This window comes from Lissotriton vulgaris, unplaced genomic scaffold (assembly GCF_964263255.1).
Source record: "Lissotriton vulgaris unplaced genomic scaffold, aLisVul1.2 SCAFFOLD_1334, whole genome shotgun sequence".
Lineage (NCBI taxonomy): Eukaryota > Metazoa > Chordata > Amphibia > Caudata > Salamandridae > Lissotriton > Lissotriton vulgaris.
This window is the reverse complement of record NW_028245346.1, coordinates 612,090-628,212: the sequence shown is the minus strand read 5'-3', so window position 1 is coordinate 628,212 and position 16,123 is coordinate 612,090. Positions and strand designations below refer to the sequence as shown.

At 47.5% G+C, this 16,123-nt stretch overlaps 1 protein-coding gene across 1 annotated transcript in view; it reads left to right on the top strand.

Moving 5' to 3' along the window:
- Window positions 1-325: 325 nt before the first annotated feature.
- The window catches only part of LOC147666471 (protein mono-ADP-ribosyltransferase PARP14-like), a 500,256-nt gene continuing 484,458 nt past the window's right edge, over window positions 326-16,123 (top strand). The window contains exon 1 of the mRNA XM_086949064.1: window positions 326-662. Within this exon, the coding sequence (XP_086805190.1) occupies window positions 476-662 (187 nt within the window). The 5' untranslated portion in view covers window positions 326-475. The remainder of the gene's footprint in view (window positions 663-16,123) is intronic.

Below are 16,123 nucleotides of genomic sequence, written 5' to 3'. Positions count from 1 at the left end.
GTCACCTTTGTCCTTGTTGCCGATTTCTTTGGGGTATCTTTTAAATAAAAAAAAATTACACGTTGTCGGTCAGACTCTGCTCTACATGACTGTCCCGTGTGACTTCACCTTCTTATCTCTGCCACACTTTGACCTCCAATTTATGGTTTCTTCCCCAGGAATTTTTTCCCCAATTCAAGCGCTGTCCGTGAACACCGGTTTTCACTACGAATATAGTAGTTTCTGGAATTTATCGTCGTATCAGTTTCCATTCCTCCCTTTTTGGGCGGGCTTCTGTGGCCGAGGGCGAGGCAGAGCAACAGTCCTCAACAATAACACTCCCTCCGCGCTTTCCACGACTTGAAGTTCTTAGAAACGAAACCGAAAGCGACGACCCGCCGTTGTGAGATTCATCTGGTTGCAAAGTCCTGTACGGTACAGGAAGTCCAATTCCTCGCGTCATTCCGAGCCTGGGAGCTGTAGCAATAACACGGACATGGGAGACGAAGCTTACCCGTACCCCGTCCTGGTGCGGGGGGACTGGGGCTCCCATGGCTGCACCAAGGCGCTGAAGAACAAGCTTCTGTGCTACTTCCAGAGCCAGAAGAAGTCCGGCGGGGGCGAATGCCAGATCACAGTCTCCCGCCCCGGGGAGGTGCGCGTGCACTTTGCCGAACTCGAAGGTACCCCCTTCTGGGAAAAGTAGCAGCAGTGACAGGCTGGAAGGCGCCGGAGTGGGGGGTGGCTGGGATATCATATTGGGAGCGAGGCGTCTTCGAGCAGCATTGAAAAGTGAACGTATGGGTGCGTTGAGGAGGGTCCCCGTGACCAACACGTGATCGTTGAATGTTGAGGTAGACGCGCTACAAATGTGCACGTTTGTGTTGGGGATTTTACCTGAACTCTGGGTGACGGCGCCTTTCTCAGAGAAAAGTACCAGTTGTTTATTTACGCGGTAAGAGTCTGCAAATGCGCAGCCATGATATTACATTTTTTTGTTGTTGTATAAAATCGTCCAAATTCGTTTTTAAACATGGCCTTTCTGTCTTTGTTTACTTGAATTATCAGTTAGGGATCACCGAGGCAGATGCGGAAGTATAACACATTCTAAGTGCCTTCTATTTACTTTTTTTGAATAAGGGAAAAATACCGGTTTTTAGTCATTTTTCTAAATGTTTGTACTGGTGAGACATTAAACGCCAGTCCGTGCCAACCCTACTTTATCTCCCAGAGTTTTATGCAATTTTTATAACTCCCTAAGTCATCTCAGCGGTCCACTAAATGTCATTGGAGATTTTAAGTCGGGCAGCAGTTTGTAAGCGGACCCCTTATAAGACTGAGCGCTAACAAATATGTTTGGCCCGAAAAAGTGCAGCACAGACCACCAATGACTTTAATATGTGTGGAAAAGGCCGCTTTATTGAAGACCGGTGTACCTCACAAAACATTACCCCTTTGCCTTACAAAACTACACCTCGCTATACATTGATTCACCTACATATCCTCCTCCCCGACCCCTAAGGTTTCCCCACTCTTATCTTTTCTTTGCCAATATTTAAAAAAAAAAAAACTGCTCGGTCATTAACTGTTGAACTTTAACCCTGTAACCTCTTCTTTACTTCTCAAACATCTACCTAACTATCTCCTATCTTAACCTTATTGCTGGCTCCTGGAGTAACTTGTTTTCAACCATAAAGTTAAACTGTAAACATGCTAAAAACTAGCTACCAAGGGCCGTATTATGCATTGTGATAGAACCAGGGGCCGTATTATGCATTGTGATAGTTCGCGCACGGCGAACTCGCACTGAAAACACGGAGCAGCTACTCCATGTTTGCACGGTGCAGGCGGCACCCGTCTGCACTTTCAAACAGGATTAGAGATCCCCTTGCAGGCGGGTGCAGTTAGTGACTGCACCTGTCTGCAAGGGGATGTCTTGGGGGTCCATGGGCCCCCCTTTACCCCCTGCAGAGGGCTGCTCTCAGGGGGCGCACTGACAGTGCACCACCTTTCAAATGGGTCACTGTCAGTGCGCCTCCTGAGAGCTGCTATCACTCTGCGCTTGCGTCTTTACTATGGCGCTGGTGCAGAGTCAAAGGAATCCCCTCATTTGCTTAGGGCACGCCCCTATGCAAAGGAGGGAACACCATCTGAAGGTAGCGCTGGCGCTTTAAGTGCACCAGCGCTGTTGGTATTATAGAAGGGGACGCACAAGCGTCTGCGCCCCTTCTATAATACCAAAGTGCACCGGGGGAGCGCAAAGCGGGCGTAAACGCCTACTGCACCCCAGGGCACTTATTGTAATACGGCCCCAAATGCCTTGCACCTGCTTCAAGCAACAACTCAATACATTGCACTTCCCCTCCAATGCACCTGTGCTCAACCAAATAACCTATAACTTGACCCTGCCTGTAATAAACAAACTGTTCTTCAAGGTAAGAGGGAGGGAACGTTTTTACAACTAATCTTCCCTACATCTGCCGGCTGGCTTCTCACCTTACCAAAATGGTGACACAGCTTGTAAAATGGCCGGTTTTATAGCCCCTGCCCGTCAGCCCAAAATCTCAACCAAAAAGCCTCCCTCTCGGTCGCCCCTCCCCCTCCCCTAAGCCCCAATCAGTAGGAATGGCAATCGTTTACTCCGGGAACCAGTAGCTGGGGATGGCTGCAGGAAGGAGTTCAGCTATAAAGGAGGAGTTTTGTTAGTAAGTAATCAAGCACATTTTTTGTACAAACTCTGCTGCTAGAGACATTGGTAACTAAGAAAGATATGATAGCAAAGCTATTTTGGCCTATTAAATTGGCCACAGACTGCATTTTAATCTAGCTCGGGGCTAATGCAGAGATCTGTGTTTATTCAGCAAGTTTCATGGTAACTGGTTAAACAACTCCGGCGGTTCATGCATTGCATTTGCTGGAGAGATCTTTTTGCTCTCTCTGCCCACATGTTAGAATTCTAAAATAGCAGTACCTGCTGAAGGGCATAGCTTGTAAGTTTGGGATGTATTTGTATTTTATGTAAGAAATCTCAATGGCTTAATGATTTTATTGTAGAGATTCTTAGTTATTTTCAGCTCACAAGTTTCAATCCTGGTAAAACAGCTTAGTCTAACCAGCATTGGCATAGTCAATAAGTCTTGCCGATGGCTTGGTCAATATGTTGGCCCTGTTGTACACTAGTGTGGCTGCTATTCATTATGGCTAAAAGCTATTGCTGTAAAGGAGCATAGAGTGAAGTGTTTTAAAGTTGAGTAGATTGTAGTATTATGGAGTAGAGTGGTGTAGAGTTGAGTCAAGTGGTAATGGTGTGTTATGGAGTGGCGTGTAGTGTTGTGCAGTGTAATGTTAGTTTAAGTAGATATTCTGATATACCACCATATTCACTTACATTTATTCAGCTTATGCTACACTGATGCCCTTATCTTATACTAATACTTATACTTACTTCAGATGCTTTACACTGATAAACTTACTCTGCAGTGTACTGTAGAGAGTATAATGTGGTTTTGTGAAACTATACTCTCACAGGCCCGCCACACTTTACAAAGATTAACAGTGTAAATATCAGGGCCTGTTGTCAAAAAAATAAAGAAACTAAAGTAACATTTTGTATTTCATCCAAAGTGCTCAAAATTGACCCTGCCTCGAGCACGGTCAACTTTGGACATATCTTTGGCACAAGGTGGGCAGAAGGTGAGTCACTGCTCCTCTCAGTACCTTAAAAGGAAAATGTGTGGCAGGTGTAAGTAGGTCTTCTCTCTGAGAGAGGTGTTAGCTGGGTTGTATTGTAATGTGTTTTTGGCAGGATATGGAATGCAAGAAACAAAATAATCAACAGAAAGTACAGATCATCCTTCCAGTTAACCACTTGCGTAGCATTAGACACCCATAAGTACATATAGAAGCAGTGTCTACTAAACAGCTATATTTTATGTAACTCCTCAATTTGAATTTTGTCCAAGGAAAGGGGCTGTAAGAGGGAGTTGAATGTCTAGTTAAAGACATATTTTTCTGTTCAAGAGAATGAAGGAAAGACGCACCATGATATGGTGAGTGCGGCTAGAGTTACTAAAAATGTGTGGTCATGTGTTCCTGTGTGGCCCTTTGGAAAGCTTATAGCACGTGAGATTTGAGGCCAGTTGTAAGTGGTCAGATGAACAGACCAATTTCAAGAAAAAATACAAGATTTTTTCAGGAAACCCTCACTCACCCTAGTGGTGACATGCTTCATCATCGGGTCCACCGGGAGAGATCGAATACCTCCCCGGTGTGCTGCGAGATCCAGTGAGGGAACAGCTAGGTGCCGAGAGGGTGCAGAGCGTTGCGGGCTGTGTGCCATTGTCGCTCCCACCCCCCTCCTGAGTTCTATGGGGCGTGGTTCAGTTTTTTTTACAAACTTCAAGGTTCCTCGTAACAGAGGTAACTCCCCAGACTTACAAGTTTGTATCTTTTATGCACCTTTTTTACACATAGTGCTATTTTTAACTTTCACTGCCTTTGGCAGGGTGGGCCTTTTGGCAGGGTGGGCCTTAGCGCGCCCACACCTGTCAAGGTGACACTCACAAATTGGTCCTGAAGAAAGCCCTGTAAAGTCACACATACCACGGGCAGAAACATGTTGACCCTTTTCTAAAAGGGAAACACCAGTAGAATTTATTTGGTTAGTTTTCCCTACACATAGCAAGTTTTTAATATGTCAGGTTGACCAGCCAATAAATGATTTTTTGGTACAACCTTGGACATTTTTAAATTCACTTTTTTCACTCTTTACCCTCACAAGAACCTGCTCCGCAGTCTCCTGGCGTCGCAGCACACCGGGGAGGTATTCGATCTCTCCCGGTGGACCCGATGATGAAGCATGTCACCACTAGGGTGAGTGAGGGTTTCCTGAAAAAATCTTGTATTTTTTCTTGAAATTGGTCTGTTCATCTGACCACTTACAACTGGCCTCAAATCTCACGTGCTATAACCATCCTGAACGCTTCTCTGACGGACACTCTTCCTTTGTTTATTTGCTAACTGATTGGGGACCAAGAGTGCCCTATAACCCTTTCTCTCCCTTTGTTAATTGACCTTTGGAAAGCTTGACTGGTCATCTTCCAGTTGCTTACTACCTTACTTGGTTGTTAATTTGGCACTAATGAGGTAAAATAATTCCCCAGAAGGTGTAAACCCATTGAAGACAACTGGTTTCTGGGGCAACCACAAATGGCCAAAAGAGAAAACCAGAAAAACTTTATCTCAAGGGAAAGGGCAGTGCCCGAAGGACAAAATGTGATTTTCTTTGAGGTCTTGAAATCATTGCCTAATATGGAATGCAAAAAACGAAATAATAAACATAAAGTCCTGGTAAGCCTTCCAATTCTGCATGCATTTACGCCTGTTACAAGCAATGTTTGTGGTAGTATCAATGAAATCAACCTTAGAAAGTTTGCCACTAAACCAAAAAGCCCACAAATCTTTAAAAAAAAACAGCCCACACACTGACCTATCAGACCAGCCCCTCGGGCACTGTGTGATTGCCGTATGGCCAGTCCGACCCTGGAAGATGTACCATCTGTAGTGTAAGAGAGTGCGTTCTTATGTTTAGTTGAATTTGTCATTTTCAGCATGTCGTGTGATACTTTTTTGTGGAACACCATGATGTATTCCAAATCACTTGAGCATCTTCTAGGATAGTAGACAGGCCATGCATATGTATGTCTTTCAAAGGAGGGCGTGGTAGGAGCACTCTTATGTGCCAATAATGGCCAAATAATGTATTTTTTCTGTGTTATTAATATAGATATATGCCAAGAGCCTGATTTTTTTTCTGTGTTGTGTTAGGACATTGTGTTCTTTTTTCTCTTGATGTGTGGGGTTCCATAGCGTGGACCAGGGTTCATGGGCGCTGGAGTAAATCACAGGAAATTGGCAATTTCGAACTGAGATACTGGCAGCACGCAGATGAATTGCTTCCCTGGTGGAGAGTGCTGCAGGAAGCACAGCGATACTAGTCTTTATTATATATAGCCAGGGCCACATGGTGTGTGTAGATATGCACAAACAGGTAATCCATCACTCCTAAAGGGAGTCTAGTCTGTCTCTTGTAGTTGAACGTAACTGAGCATAACCAGGACTGTTTGTTATCAAACTATCCACGCATCAGGTTTGGTCTCCATATGAAACAACAGGACCAGTTTAGAAATCACCGGCAGGTGTTTGCTCAGCTTATTCAGTATATGTGAACATGTGTGCTGTGAGCCAGTTTTACAATTGCGAACAGATGGGCAGTGTGTATTGGAGATTCTTGAAAATGAATGGCTCAGAGCGTGGGGCAACTACTTTGCCACATATTTGAATGTGCCTCTCTTTCTGGAATGTTCCAAAGCTGGCTTCAGCATAGGGAGAGTAACCAATGCAGAATCAGCATACATGCTGCCCAGATAACATTAGAGCAAGATTCCCAGCAGTCATATTTACCATGCATGCATGCATACATACAGTATAGTAAGGTATGTGTAGCTCTTGAGTACCACGAGAATGAGCCAATTTTACATTCTTGCCAGACATGAAGTACATTTGACAGTTTGCAGTGGCCACAGCGGACTCTTTACTCATTTCTTGTGCACTTGGAGAAAAAATAAGCTGGTAGTTTAAAATCGCTTGTGCTTCCTGTTTCTAGCCGAGGGTGTAGAACTGCTCAGACATTGTTCCGGGTCTTTAGTTTAGTGCGGTCACGCAAATCATATTTATGCTCAGAAGTTATAGCGGTCCGTGAACCAGCACACAAATTCTGCTTCTGTGGTTGCTGCTGTTTATTCTTACTCCCAATTTTTTTTTAGAAAAGAATGGTCTCCCCTCCTTTTCAGGTTGGGGCTTCGTTTGTTGCTGAGTTTGAGTAAAAGGTTTAACTTATAACAACCTATCTCTTCGGGTCTTTATTATATATATGATGAGGATGCTATGATCTTGGGCAATCTGGGTGTGTTCGTAGTGAAATGACAGTGCAGCACTAGAAAAAACAGTGACTTGTGCGCATGCGCGAGAATGTACCATCACGCTTGCCTGAGGTCTGTTCCAATGAGCAAGTACACTTAGGTCAGACGAGGTGTGGAACGTTGTGGTAAAGGTTTCCAAACTGCAGCGAAAATGATGTAGTTTTTAGTATGTGCTATGAAGTTGAGCAATCTGGGAGCTTCTGCGGTTAAAAGATAGCACTGCATTGTAGAAGTGGTGGCAGTTGCGCATGCACGAGTATGTATTATCTCGCGATTGCGCTTGGCTTAAAGCCGTTCTTAAAAAACTAAAAAGTCAAGGACAAATGAAGCGCGAGTATTAGGCTACAGAGGGAGGGTATGACACAAAAAACATGGGAAACTATGCGCATGCGCGAGAAAATAGTATTCCATAATCGCGCATGCGACCTGTGTGCTCGTTCGGTTTTTGAATCAGGCAATAACATAAAACCTCTAAAAGAAGGCTATTTAATCTCACCCAGTCAGCCAGTTCCTCACCTCCCGGGGCAGACTCAACATTCACAACGAGGTACCGACAGAGATGTAAGGGTCACGGCTTTAGAGGTTTTTGGCTGTATATTTAACTAAGGTATTAATCTGCGTTCGAGGCATGTGGGCTGCTGAATTCATATCTGTGCATAGATCGCCGCCTAGTGTTGGGTCCGGATGATTGCACATTGTTGTCCTGGAAGAGTCTTCGAAGTATCACGAGATAGGTGGCTCCTCCCCTGGACTACAGTGCGCATGGGCATCGCCTCCATCCCCAGATTGTTTTTTTCCGCCATTGGGTTCGGATGTGTGTCGGTTCCCTCTGTCGGAACCGATAGTTGTTAACTCTCTTAACTCGAGACCAAAAGGTCTTTAGGCTTGGCGCCGGTATCGTTTTCGTTCGGGTTTACTATTTTCTTCAGCTCCGAACTCTCGCTGCCCTTCCGCGTGCTGTCGGCGCGGACGGGCCTACACGACGCTCCAGACATGGAACGGACTCCGTTTAAACGGTGCCCGGTGTGCAACGCGAAATACTCGCACCTCGACGTGCACCCAGTGTGCAACACTTGTCTGTCGCCGGACCACGACGAGGCCAGGTGTATGGCCTGCTCGAAGTTCCGGTGCAAGAAGACCCTCAAGATTTGTCGGGCTGCGAGACTCCAGGCCAAACTGTCTGCGCCCCCGCCGGACGACATCTTCGAAGAAGACGTTGGAAGCGACAATGTCCAACAGGTTTCGGACTCTAGCCCTGCGTCCGAGGGGGAGGCCTACGACGCAGGAGACGAGGAGTTTGACGAAGCCGGCGACGAGGTAGGGGACGACGATACGGCCATTGCCACCGTGGGGGATAGCTCAGAGGAGGAGCATCCCCGGACTGACTCAGGGGTCGACCCCCTTCCTGCGGCCCAGGTCGAGGGATCGCCTTCGGGCCGTACCCAAGACCATGTTATTAGTCCAGCAGCCCCGCCTACGGGCCCGGCCACGGACATTTTGGAGGTGCCACTCACATTTCCAAAAACGAAAGTGAAGCCTTCGGGTTCAACACCTCCGGTTTCGAAACCGAAAGTGAAAGCGGTACAGAAGGCTCTGGAGGCGTCAAAATCTAAGAAATTCAAAATGGCCGACATGGACAGTCCCGCCAAGATGGCCGACCCAAAGGCCTCCGGGTCGGTGCCGAAGGCGAAGTCGTCCGACGTGGCTGCGTCGGCGCCGAAGATGGTCGTGGTCGATGACCCGAAGAAGGCTTCGAAGAAGCGTCAAGGCGATCCCAAAGCTCTGGCTTTCCCGGCTCCGGCCGTCGGAGCCAAGGACGGTACCGCATCGACTCCGAAGACGGTGCCTCTCGCCGACACCACTCCCAAGTCAGGGAAATCACGCGAGGCGGTCACTCCCTCTCCAGCCCTTTCGAAGAAAGTCGAAGAGTCCCTGCAACGGATTCGGAGGGTCGCGGAGCTTCCCGACCCGGAAGCTGGGGTGTCGAAGCCCGCGCTGAAGCCATCGAAGGCACAAGCGCCTATCCGCTTCACCCTGCCGCCGAAGTCGACGCCGAAGGCCTTCGCTTCGAAGCAGGTGGCTGGGGTGCCCTCGAAGGAGGTGTCGACGCCCAAAGCGTCTCCGGTGGTGTCTAAACCTCGGCTCCAGCCACTCGCGGAGGAAGAACGTCGTGAAGTCATCATCGACGCCAATACCGGGAAACTGTCCCTCCTCAAAAGGAAAATCACCACGGAGCCGGTGTTGGAACACTTTCGCATTCCTCTCAAAAATAAGAAGGACTCTGCGGGTACTTCAGCACCTTTGGCGCCGGCGTCTCCAAGTGACCTGCCGCGTTCCCCAACTCACTCCAACGCGGGGGATGGCGACGAGGTGGAGGTCGAGTACAACTATCCGGCGTACTCGGATCCGGAGGAGGAACATGAACCTTGGTCTGCCGGAGGCGACCCTGAGGACCCGCAGTCGGGTCAGGAACCGCAGCTCTTTGCGGCAAAAACTTCGCCAACGGAGGACTCTGCTGCCTTCAACGCGTTGATCGAGAGAGCTGCGGCTAACCACGATGTCGAGCTGCACTCCGATCCTGTGGATGTGGACTTTTTATTTGACACTTTCTCTGTGGCCGAAAAGTCAATCAAAACTTTGCCAATGCTCAAGGGAGTGCTCAAGCACGCGCAGGAAGTCTTCAAGGAGCCCACTCGGGCACGTGTCATCAATCCACGCATTGATAAAAAATATAAGGCAGCGCCCTCGGATCCAACATATATCAAGGGACACTTGCCACTGGACTCTTTGGTTGTATCCAACGCTCGCAAGAGGGCGAACTCACAGACGACTGGTGACGCTCCTCCCCCAGACAAAGAGTCAAAAATATTTAAGGCCTCAGGGAAACGGATTGCTGCACAGGCAGCTAACATTTGGCGCATCTCGAACACGCAGGCCCTACTTGCACGCTACGATAGGGCTCATTATGACACCCTAGAAGCACTGCTGCAGCACTTGCCTGACCAGTACAAGGAGGCAGGGGAAATGTTAATTCAAGAGGGAAAGCTCATCACAAACGCTTCCATCAAATGTGCGCTAGATGTGGCTGATACAGCCTCCAGGGCAATCAACACTAGTGTGTTGCTCAGACGACATGCATGGCTTAGGATTTCAGGGTTTAAACCTGATATACAAACGACCATCCTGAACCAGACGGTTAATCCTGACCATTTGTTTGGCCCTGGGGTTGATGCGACGCTTGAGAAAATGAAAAAAGATACAGACACTGCTAAGTCAATGGGGGCCCTTCAGTCTCAGCAGTTTCGGGGTGGTTCCTTTCGCCGCTCCAATACCAGAGGCACCTCAGTCAGGCATCGCAATCCACCCAGTACTACAAGGGCAATACCCAAACCTCATACACCAAAAAGGGTAGAGGTGGCTACAGAGGCAACAACATCAAAGGCAGGGGACGTGGAAACAACAGCTCCAGGTCCACCGCCGCCAGCAAGCAGTGACGCCTTGTCACTGCCCCCCGACCACACAACACCGGTCGGGGGGAGACTCCAGCAGTTCCTGCCCGCGTGGAAATCCATCACCACGGACAGGTGGGTCAAGTCTCTTATCCAGTACGGTTACTGTCTGGAACTTACTTCCACTCCACCGAACATACCTCCAAGAAGCCGTCCTATGTCCGGCGAGCACTTGCTCTTGTTGCAGCAGGAAGTTCAGGTCATGCTGCAAAAAGGGGCAATAGAGCTCGTCCCACTGCAGGAAAGGGGTACAGGAGTTAACTCTCTGTACTTTCTAATCCCCAAAAAGGACGGTTCCCTGCGGCCCATCCTGGACCTCAGGCCCCTCAACTGGTACATTCTCTCGGAGCATTTCCATATGGTCACGTTGCAGCAGGTACCCCCTCTGCTTCAACAGGGGGACTTCCTGGCTACGTTGGATCTAAAAGATGCATACTTTCATATCCCCCTGCATCCTTCCCACAGGAAGTATCTCAGATTCACGATCCAAGACCAGCACTACCAGTTCAGGGTTCTGCCGTTCGGGGTCACCACAGCGCCAAGGGTCTTTACGAAGTGCCTGGCGACTGTGGCGGCGCATCTGCGACGCCAGAACGTCCACGTCTACCCTTACCTGGACGACTGGCTCATTCAAGCAAAAACAGAACAACAGTGCGCCGACCACGTGTCCCGCACCATTCATCTCCTGCACGATCTGGGATTCTCTCTGAACTACCCGAAATCCCATCTCCAGCCCGCCCATGTACGACAGTATCTGGGCGCGACAATAAACACTCTGGCAGCCACTGCGCAGCCAAATTCAGTGAGAATCGCCAGTATCCAAACGCTGATCCAACGATTCAGACCTCAACACTCGCTTCCAGCGAAGGTGTTCATGCAGTTGATAGGCATGATGGCCTCCTGCATCTCCATTGTCCCGCACGCGAGACTACATATGCGTCCGCTTCAGGAGTGCCTGGCACGTCAGTGGACTCAGGCTCATGGGCAACTGACAGACCTAGTGTTGGTGAGCGGTCGGGCATACAACTCTCTGCATTGGTGGAATCCACAAAACCTTTGCAAGGGCCGACCATTCCAAGAGCCTGTGCCACAGATTACCCTGACGACGGACGCTTCTCTCCAGGGATGGGGAGCGCATGTACTCCACTACACAGTGCAGGGACTATGGACACTACAGCAAAGGAAGATGCACATCAATGTGTTGGAACTGATGGCAATCTTCATGGCCTTAAAGGCGTTCAAAGTACATCTGTGCAACAAGGTCGTGTTGATCCGGACAGACAACATGACAGCCATGTACTACATTCAGAAGCAGGGAGGCACACACTCTCCGCAGCTGTCTCATCTGGCTCAGAGCATGTGGAAGTGGGCCATTCAGAGGAACATCTTCCTCATGGCGGAGCATCTCCCGGGCAAGGACAACCAGATGGCGGACCTGCTCAGCAGGCACAGCCATCAAATGCACGAGTGGGAGATACATCCATCAGTACTCCAACCGTATTTCCAAAGGTGGGGTCATCCAGAGATAGACCTGTTCGCCACAAAGGAGAACGCAAAATGCCAAAGCTTCGCCGCCAGGTTCCCACACCCGCAATCACAGGGCAATGCGATGTGGATGAACTGGTCAGGCAGATTTGCGTACGCTTTTCCCCCAGCACCTCTGATACGGCTGGTGGCACGCAAGCTCAGGCAGCACTCGATGACTCTCATCCTGGTTGCTCCAACGTGGGCTCGCCAGCCGTGGTACACCACGTTTCTGGAACTCTCCGTGGTACCGCATCAAAGGCTTCATCTCACTCCCAGCCTTCTGACGCAGAGCCATGGCGACATTCAGCACCCAGATCCGCAACAGCTCAACCTGGCGATCTGGCTCCTGAAGTCCTAGAGTTTGGCTACCTCAATCTTCCTCCCGATTGCATGAACATCATTCGCGAGGCAAGGAAGCCCACTACTAGAGCTTGTTATGCGGCTAAATGGAAGAGGTTTGTCATTTACTGTGTTAACCACAATATTGACCCGCTAGATGCTTCAATTCAAAACATGATTTGTTACCTGTTCCACCTGTATCAATGCAATTTGGCGTACTCTTCCATCCGCATTCACCTGTCTGCTATGGCAGCATACCTCCAGAACAGGCAACACCTGTCACTTTTTAAGGTCCCTGCTATCAAGGCTTTTCTGGAAGGACTCAAGAGAGTCATTCCGCCAAGGACCCCACCAGCTCCAGAATGGAACCTCAATGTGGTTCTTACAAGACTGATGGGTCCTCCCTTCGAGCCACTGCACTCTTGTGAGCTTCAGTTTCTGACTTGGAAGGTTGCTTTCTTAGTAGCAATTACATCGCTACGGAGGGTTAGCGAGTTGCAGGCGCTCACCATCCAAGAACCTTTCTTCCAAGTGCACGCTAACAGGGTTGTGCTCCGCACTAACCCTAAATTCTTACCCAAGGTTGTGTCTCAATTCCATATGAACCAAACAATTGAGTTGCCGGTGTTTTTCCAAAACCCAGAGACGCTGGCGGAGCGGATGCTCCACACCCTTGACGTTAAAAGAGCCTTGATGTACTATGTGGACAGGACAAAAGATTTTCGCAAAACCAAGCAGCTTTTCGTTGCTTTTGCCTCACACCACAAGGGAAACGCTATCTCCAAAGTTGGGATCGCTAGGTGGATTGTGAAATGCATTCAAATCTGTTACGCTAAAGCTAAACGCACTCTCACTATCCCACCAAGAGCCCACTCCACCAGGAAGTTGGGGGCCTCTATGGCTTTCCTAGGTAACATTCCCTTAGAAGACATTTGTAGAGCAGCCACATGGTCTACCACACATACTTTCACTAAACATTACTGTGTAGACGTGCACTCCAAACAGCAGGCAGCTGTTGGTCAGGCTGTTCTCAAGACACTTTTTCAGACTGCTGCAGCTGGCACGGGCGACCGCCGCTAATGGAGGGACTGCTATGTATTCTATGCACAGATATGAATTCAGCAGCCCACATGCCTCGAACTGCAAATGCTACTTACCAGTATGCATCTGTTCTTGGCATGTAGGGCTGCTGACATTCATATCGCCCACCCTCCTCCCCGGCGCCTGTAGCAGCTGCAGTCTTCATATATATATATATATATGCTCATAGCATGGTCATCACTCACATACTTCACTCCATCTCTGCCAATGGCTAAAAACAATCTGGGGATGGAGGCAATGCCCATGCGCACTGTAGTCCAGGGGAGGAGCCACCTATCTCGTGATACTTCGAAGACTCTTCCAGGACAACAATGTGCAATCATCCGGACCCAACACTAGGCGGCGATCTATGCACAGATATGAATGTCAGCAGCCCTACATGCCAAGAACAGATGCATACTGGTAAGTAGCATTTGCATTACAACATACTACAGATTTATTGGCATTTTGTTAAACTGTAGTAATCTTTTGACAAACAACTTCTGATACTTAAAATATAAACTTGTAAGATAGACCACAAATGGATTAAGCATGATATCTATCAAGATCTTTTTGTTAGCCTTTCTTCAAACTTGTATGACATTAAACATAGGACTGATTGATATGTAGCCCTAAGTTTTGAGGCTAAACAAAAGATACGATTGTAGAAAATGCTGTTGCAGAAAGTAAATGGGTGAATTTTAAGGTAGACATCCATTAAAGATATTAATTCCCCTTCCGACAAGTCGATTAGGAAAGCACTCTACCTGTTTGCATTGTCTGGGCGCTTCCTGGCAGTATACAGCAGTTATGTTTCATTTTAGCACTATAACTCCTATATTAGAAGAGCTTACTACTTCTATTCTTTCCGCAGTGCGGGGCCTCCTCCCCTGAGCTGCCTGCCAGGTTGAGGTGAGGTCTATTATCCTACCTATGAGGGGAAGTGGAATATAAATGTTGAAATATTCAATAATAATTGACAATGGATAATGTCATAATTAGAGCACTGTATACAAAGGGATCGTTTTGAGTGTATGTATACATTTCTTCTTTTTCTTGTTTTTAGATAAACACGGTATTACCAGGTATCACGCCACCGGAATACTGGTTTAGTATATCAAACTTATCACCTTTTTGTGTTAATCATACATTCACAAGCAGTAGCAAATCTACATCAATTATAGGTCCTGAAGAAAGCCACCGATACACATGGCTGAAACATGTCGACCTTGAGTAGTTTTAAATCCATACTACTTAATTGCTTTGTTTTTAATCCTGTCAGATTAAGCACATGAATACAATCGTTTAGTGTATTGATCTAGACAGTTTTAATGCACTTTTTTGACACAATTAATTTAATCACTTTCTTCTGCACTGCAACTACCCCACTAGCTCTCATTTGGGATATATTTCCTACGTACCATAACACACTAAGAAAACATCTCTGAGCTCCTTCATTAATATCTGGGAAGTCGTAGCTCCCAGTAAGACTAGGTTTTCTTACTGATAAGGAGGAACCCACATGATGAAGCATGTCACCCAAGGGTGAGTGAGGGTTCTTGTCCTTAAGGGATGAATTCCCAATAGGATTGAATCATGACAACATGAACATTGTAATTGAGAGTTGGTTGAATGTAGAACACACTCACTTCTTTTGATCCCTTTAAGGCTCATCATATATATAGTAAAGACCTGAAGAGATAGGTTGTTATAAGTATATGTCATAAAGGGGAAAATTTTCTTCGCTGGTCTCTAAATTATATTCCCTTGGATCCCAAAACTCCCATTGTTGTGTTTTCAGTAAACGATTTAACTCCCAAATTATTTTGATCTAAGGATTTATATGCCTTAGCTATAAGTTTCAGCAATTCCTGTGGGTTATCCACGTTAGGAACCGCCTCTAAGTCCTGACTCACCTGTAAGCTTACTGTTTCCCATTTTAGATTCGCTGCGATCATATCAGAAACGACAGGGAATGCCCCCACCAGTCTCATACCCAACTCTAGCAATGGGGCGAGACGGACCGATGTAACAGGGTGAGGAAGGGCGCCATTAAACCAAATAGTGTGTTGCCATGCCAACAACAGAACTTCAAGCAAATTATAGGGACGATACCTCGCAGCGACTACACCTAGCACATACTCATGTAAGAATTGATCATTACTGTCCACAGCGGAACTTTAACCCAGGTGTAAAAAACCTCGAAGCTATAGGCGGCATTTGCCTCCTCAACAAAAAAAAGTCTGCCCCCGTAATGGGCACTCCGTGTTGGGTCAAATGTGCTGTAACAGCTGCGCGGTTCGGTGCTGTAATATTAACAGCCATGACTAATATAGCAAGCCAAAAGGTAGGACAAAGCCGGGTTGTAATTAGAACCTTTCAAAATTCAAGCTTGAAAAACCTATATATCTCAAAAATAGGAGGTTTGTCCCTCGCACCACGGACGTCTCCGATTCTAGTGGGAGGGTATTGTGGACAAACACACGCGCTACTTAGGGGTCTCGGGAAGAAGTACCAGGCCAATCGTTGGTGGCGCCGGCTGTGTATCGTAATCATGATTTTCTCAGGGACATGAGATACCTTTATGTTCTATGCCACAGCCACAAGCTCAATATGCCATCAAACGTGAGGCCAATGCTGCTGTTAACGAAATACTAAAACAATTTGAATATCAGGGTGTTATTGAACCCTGTGTTTCAGCAATGAATA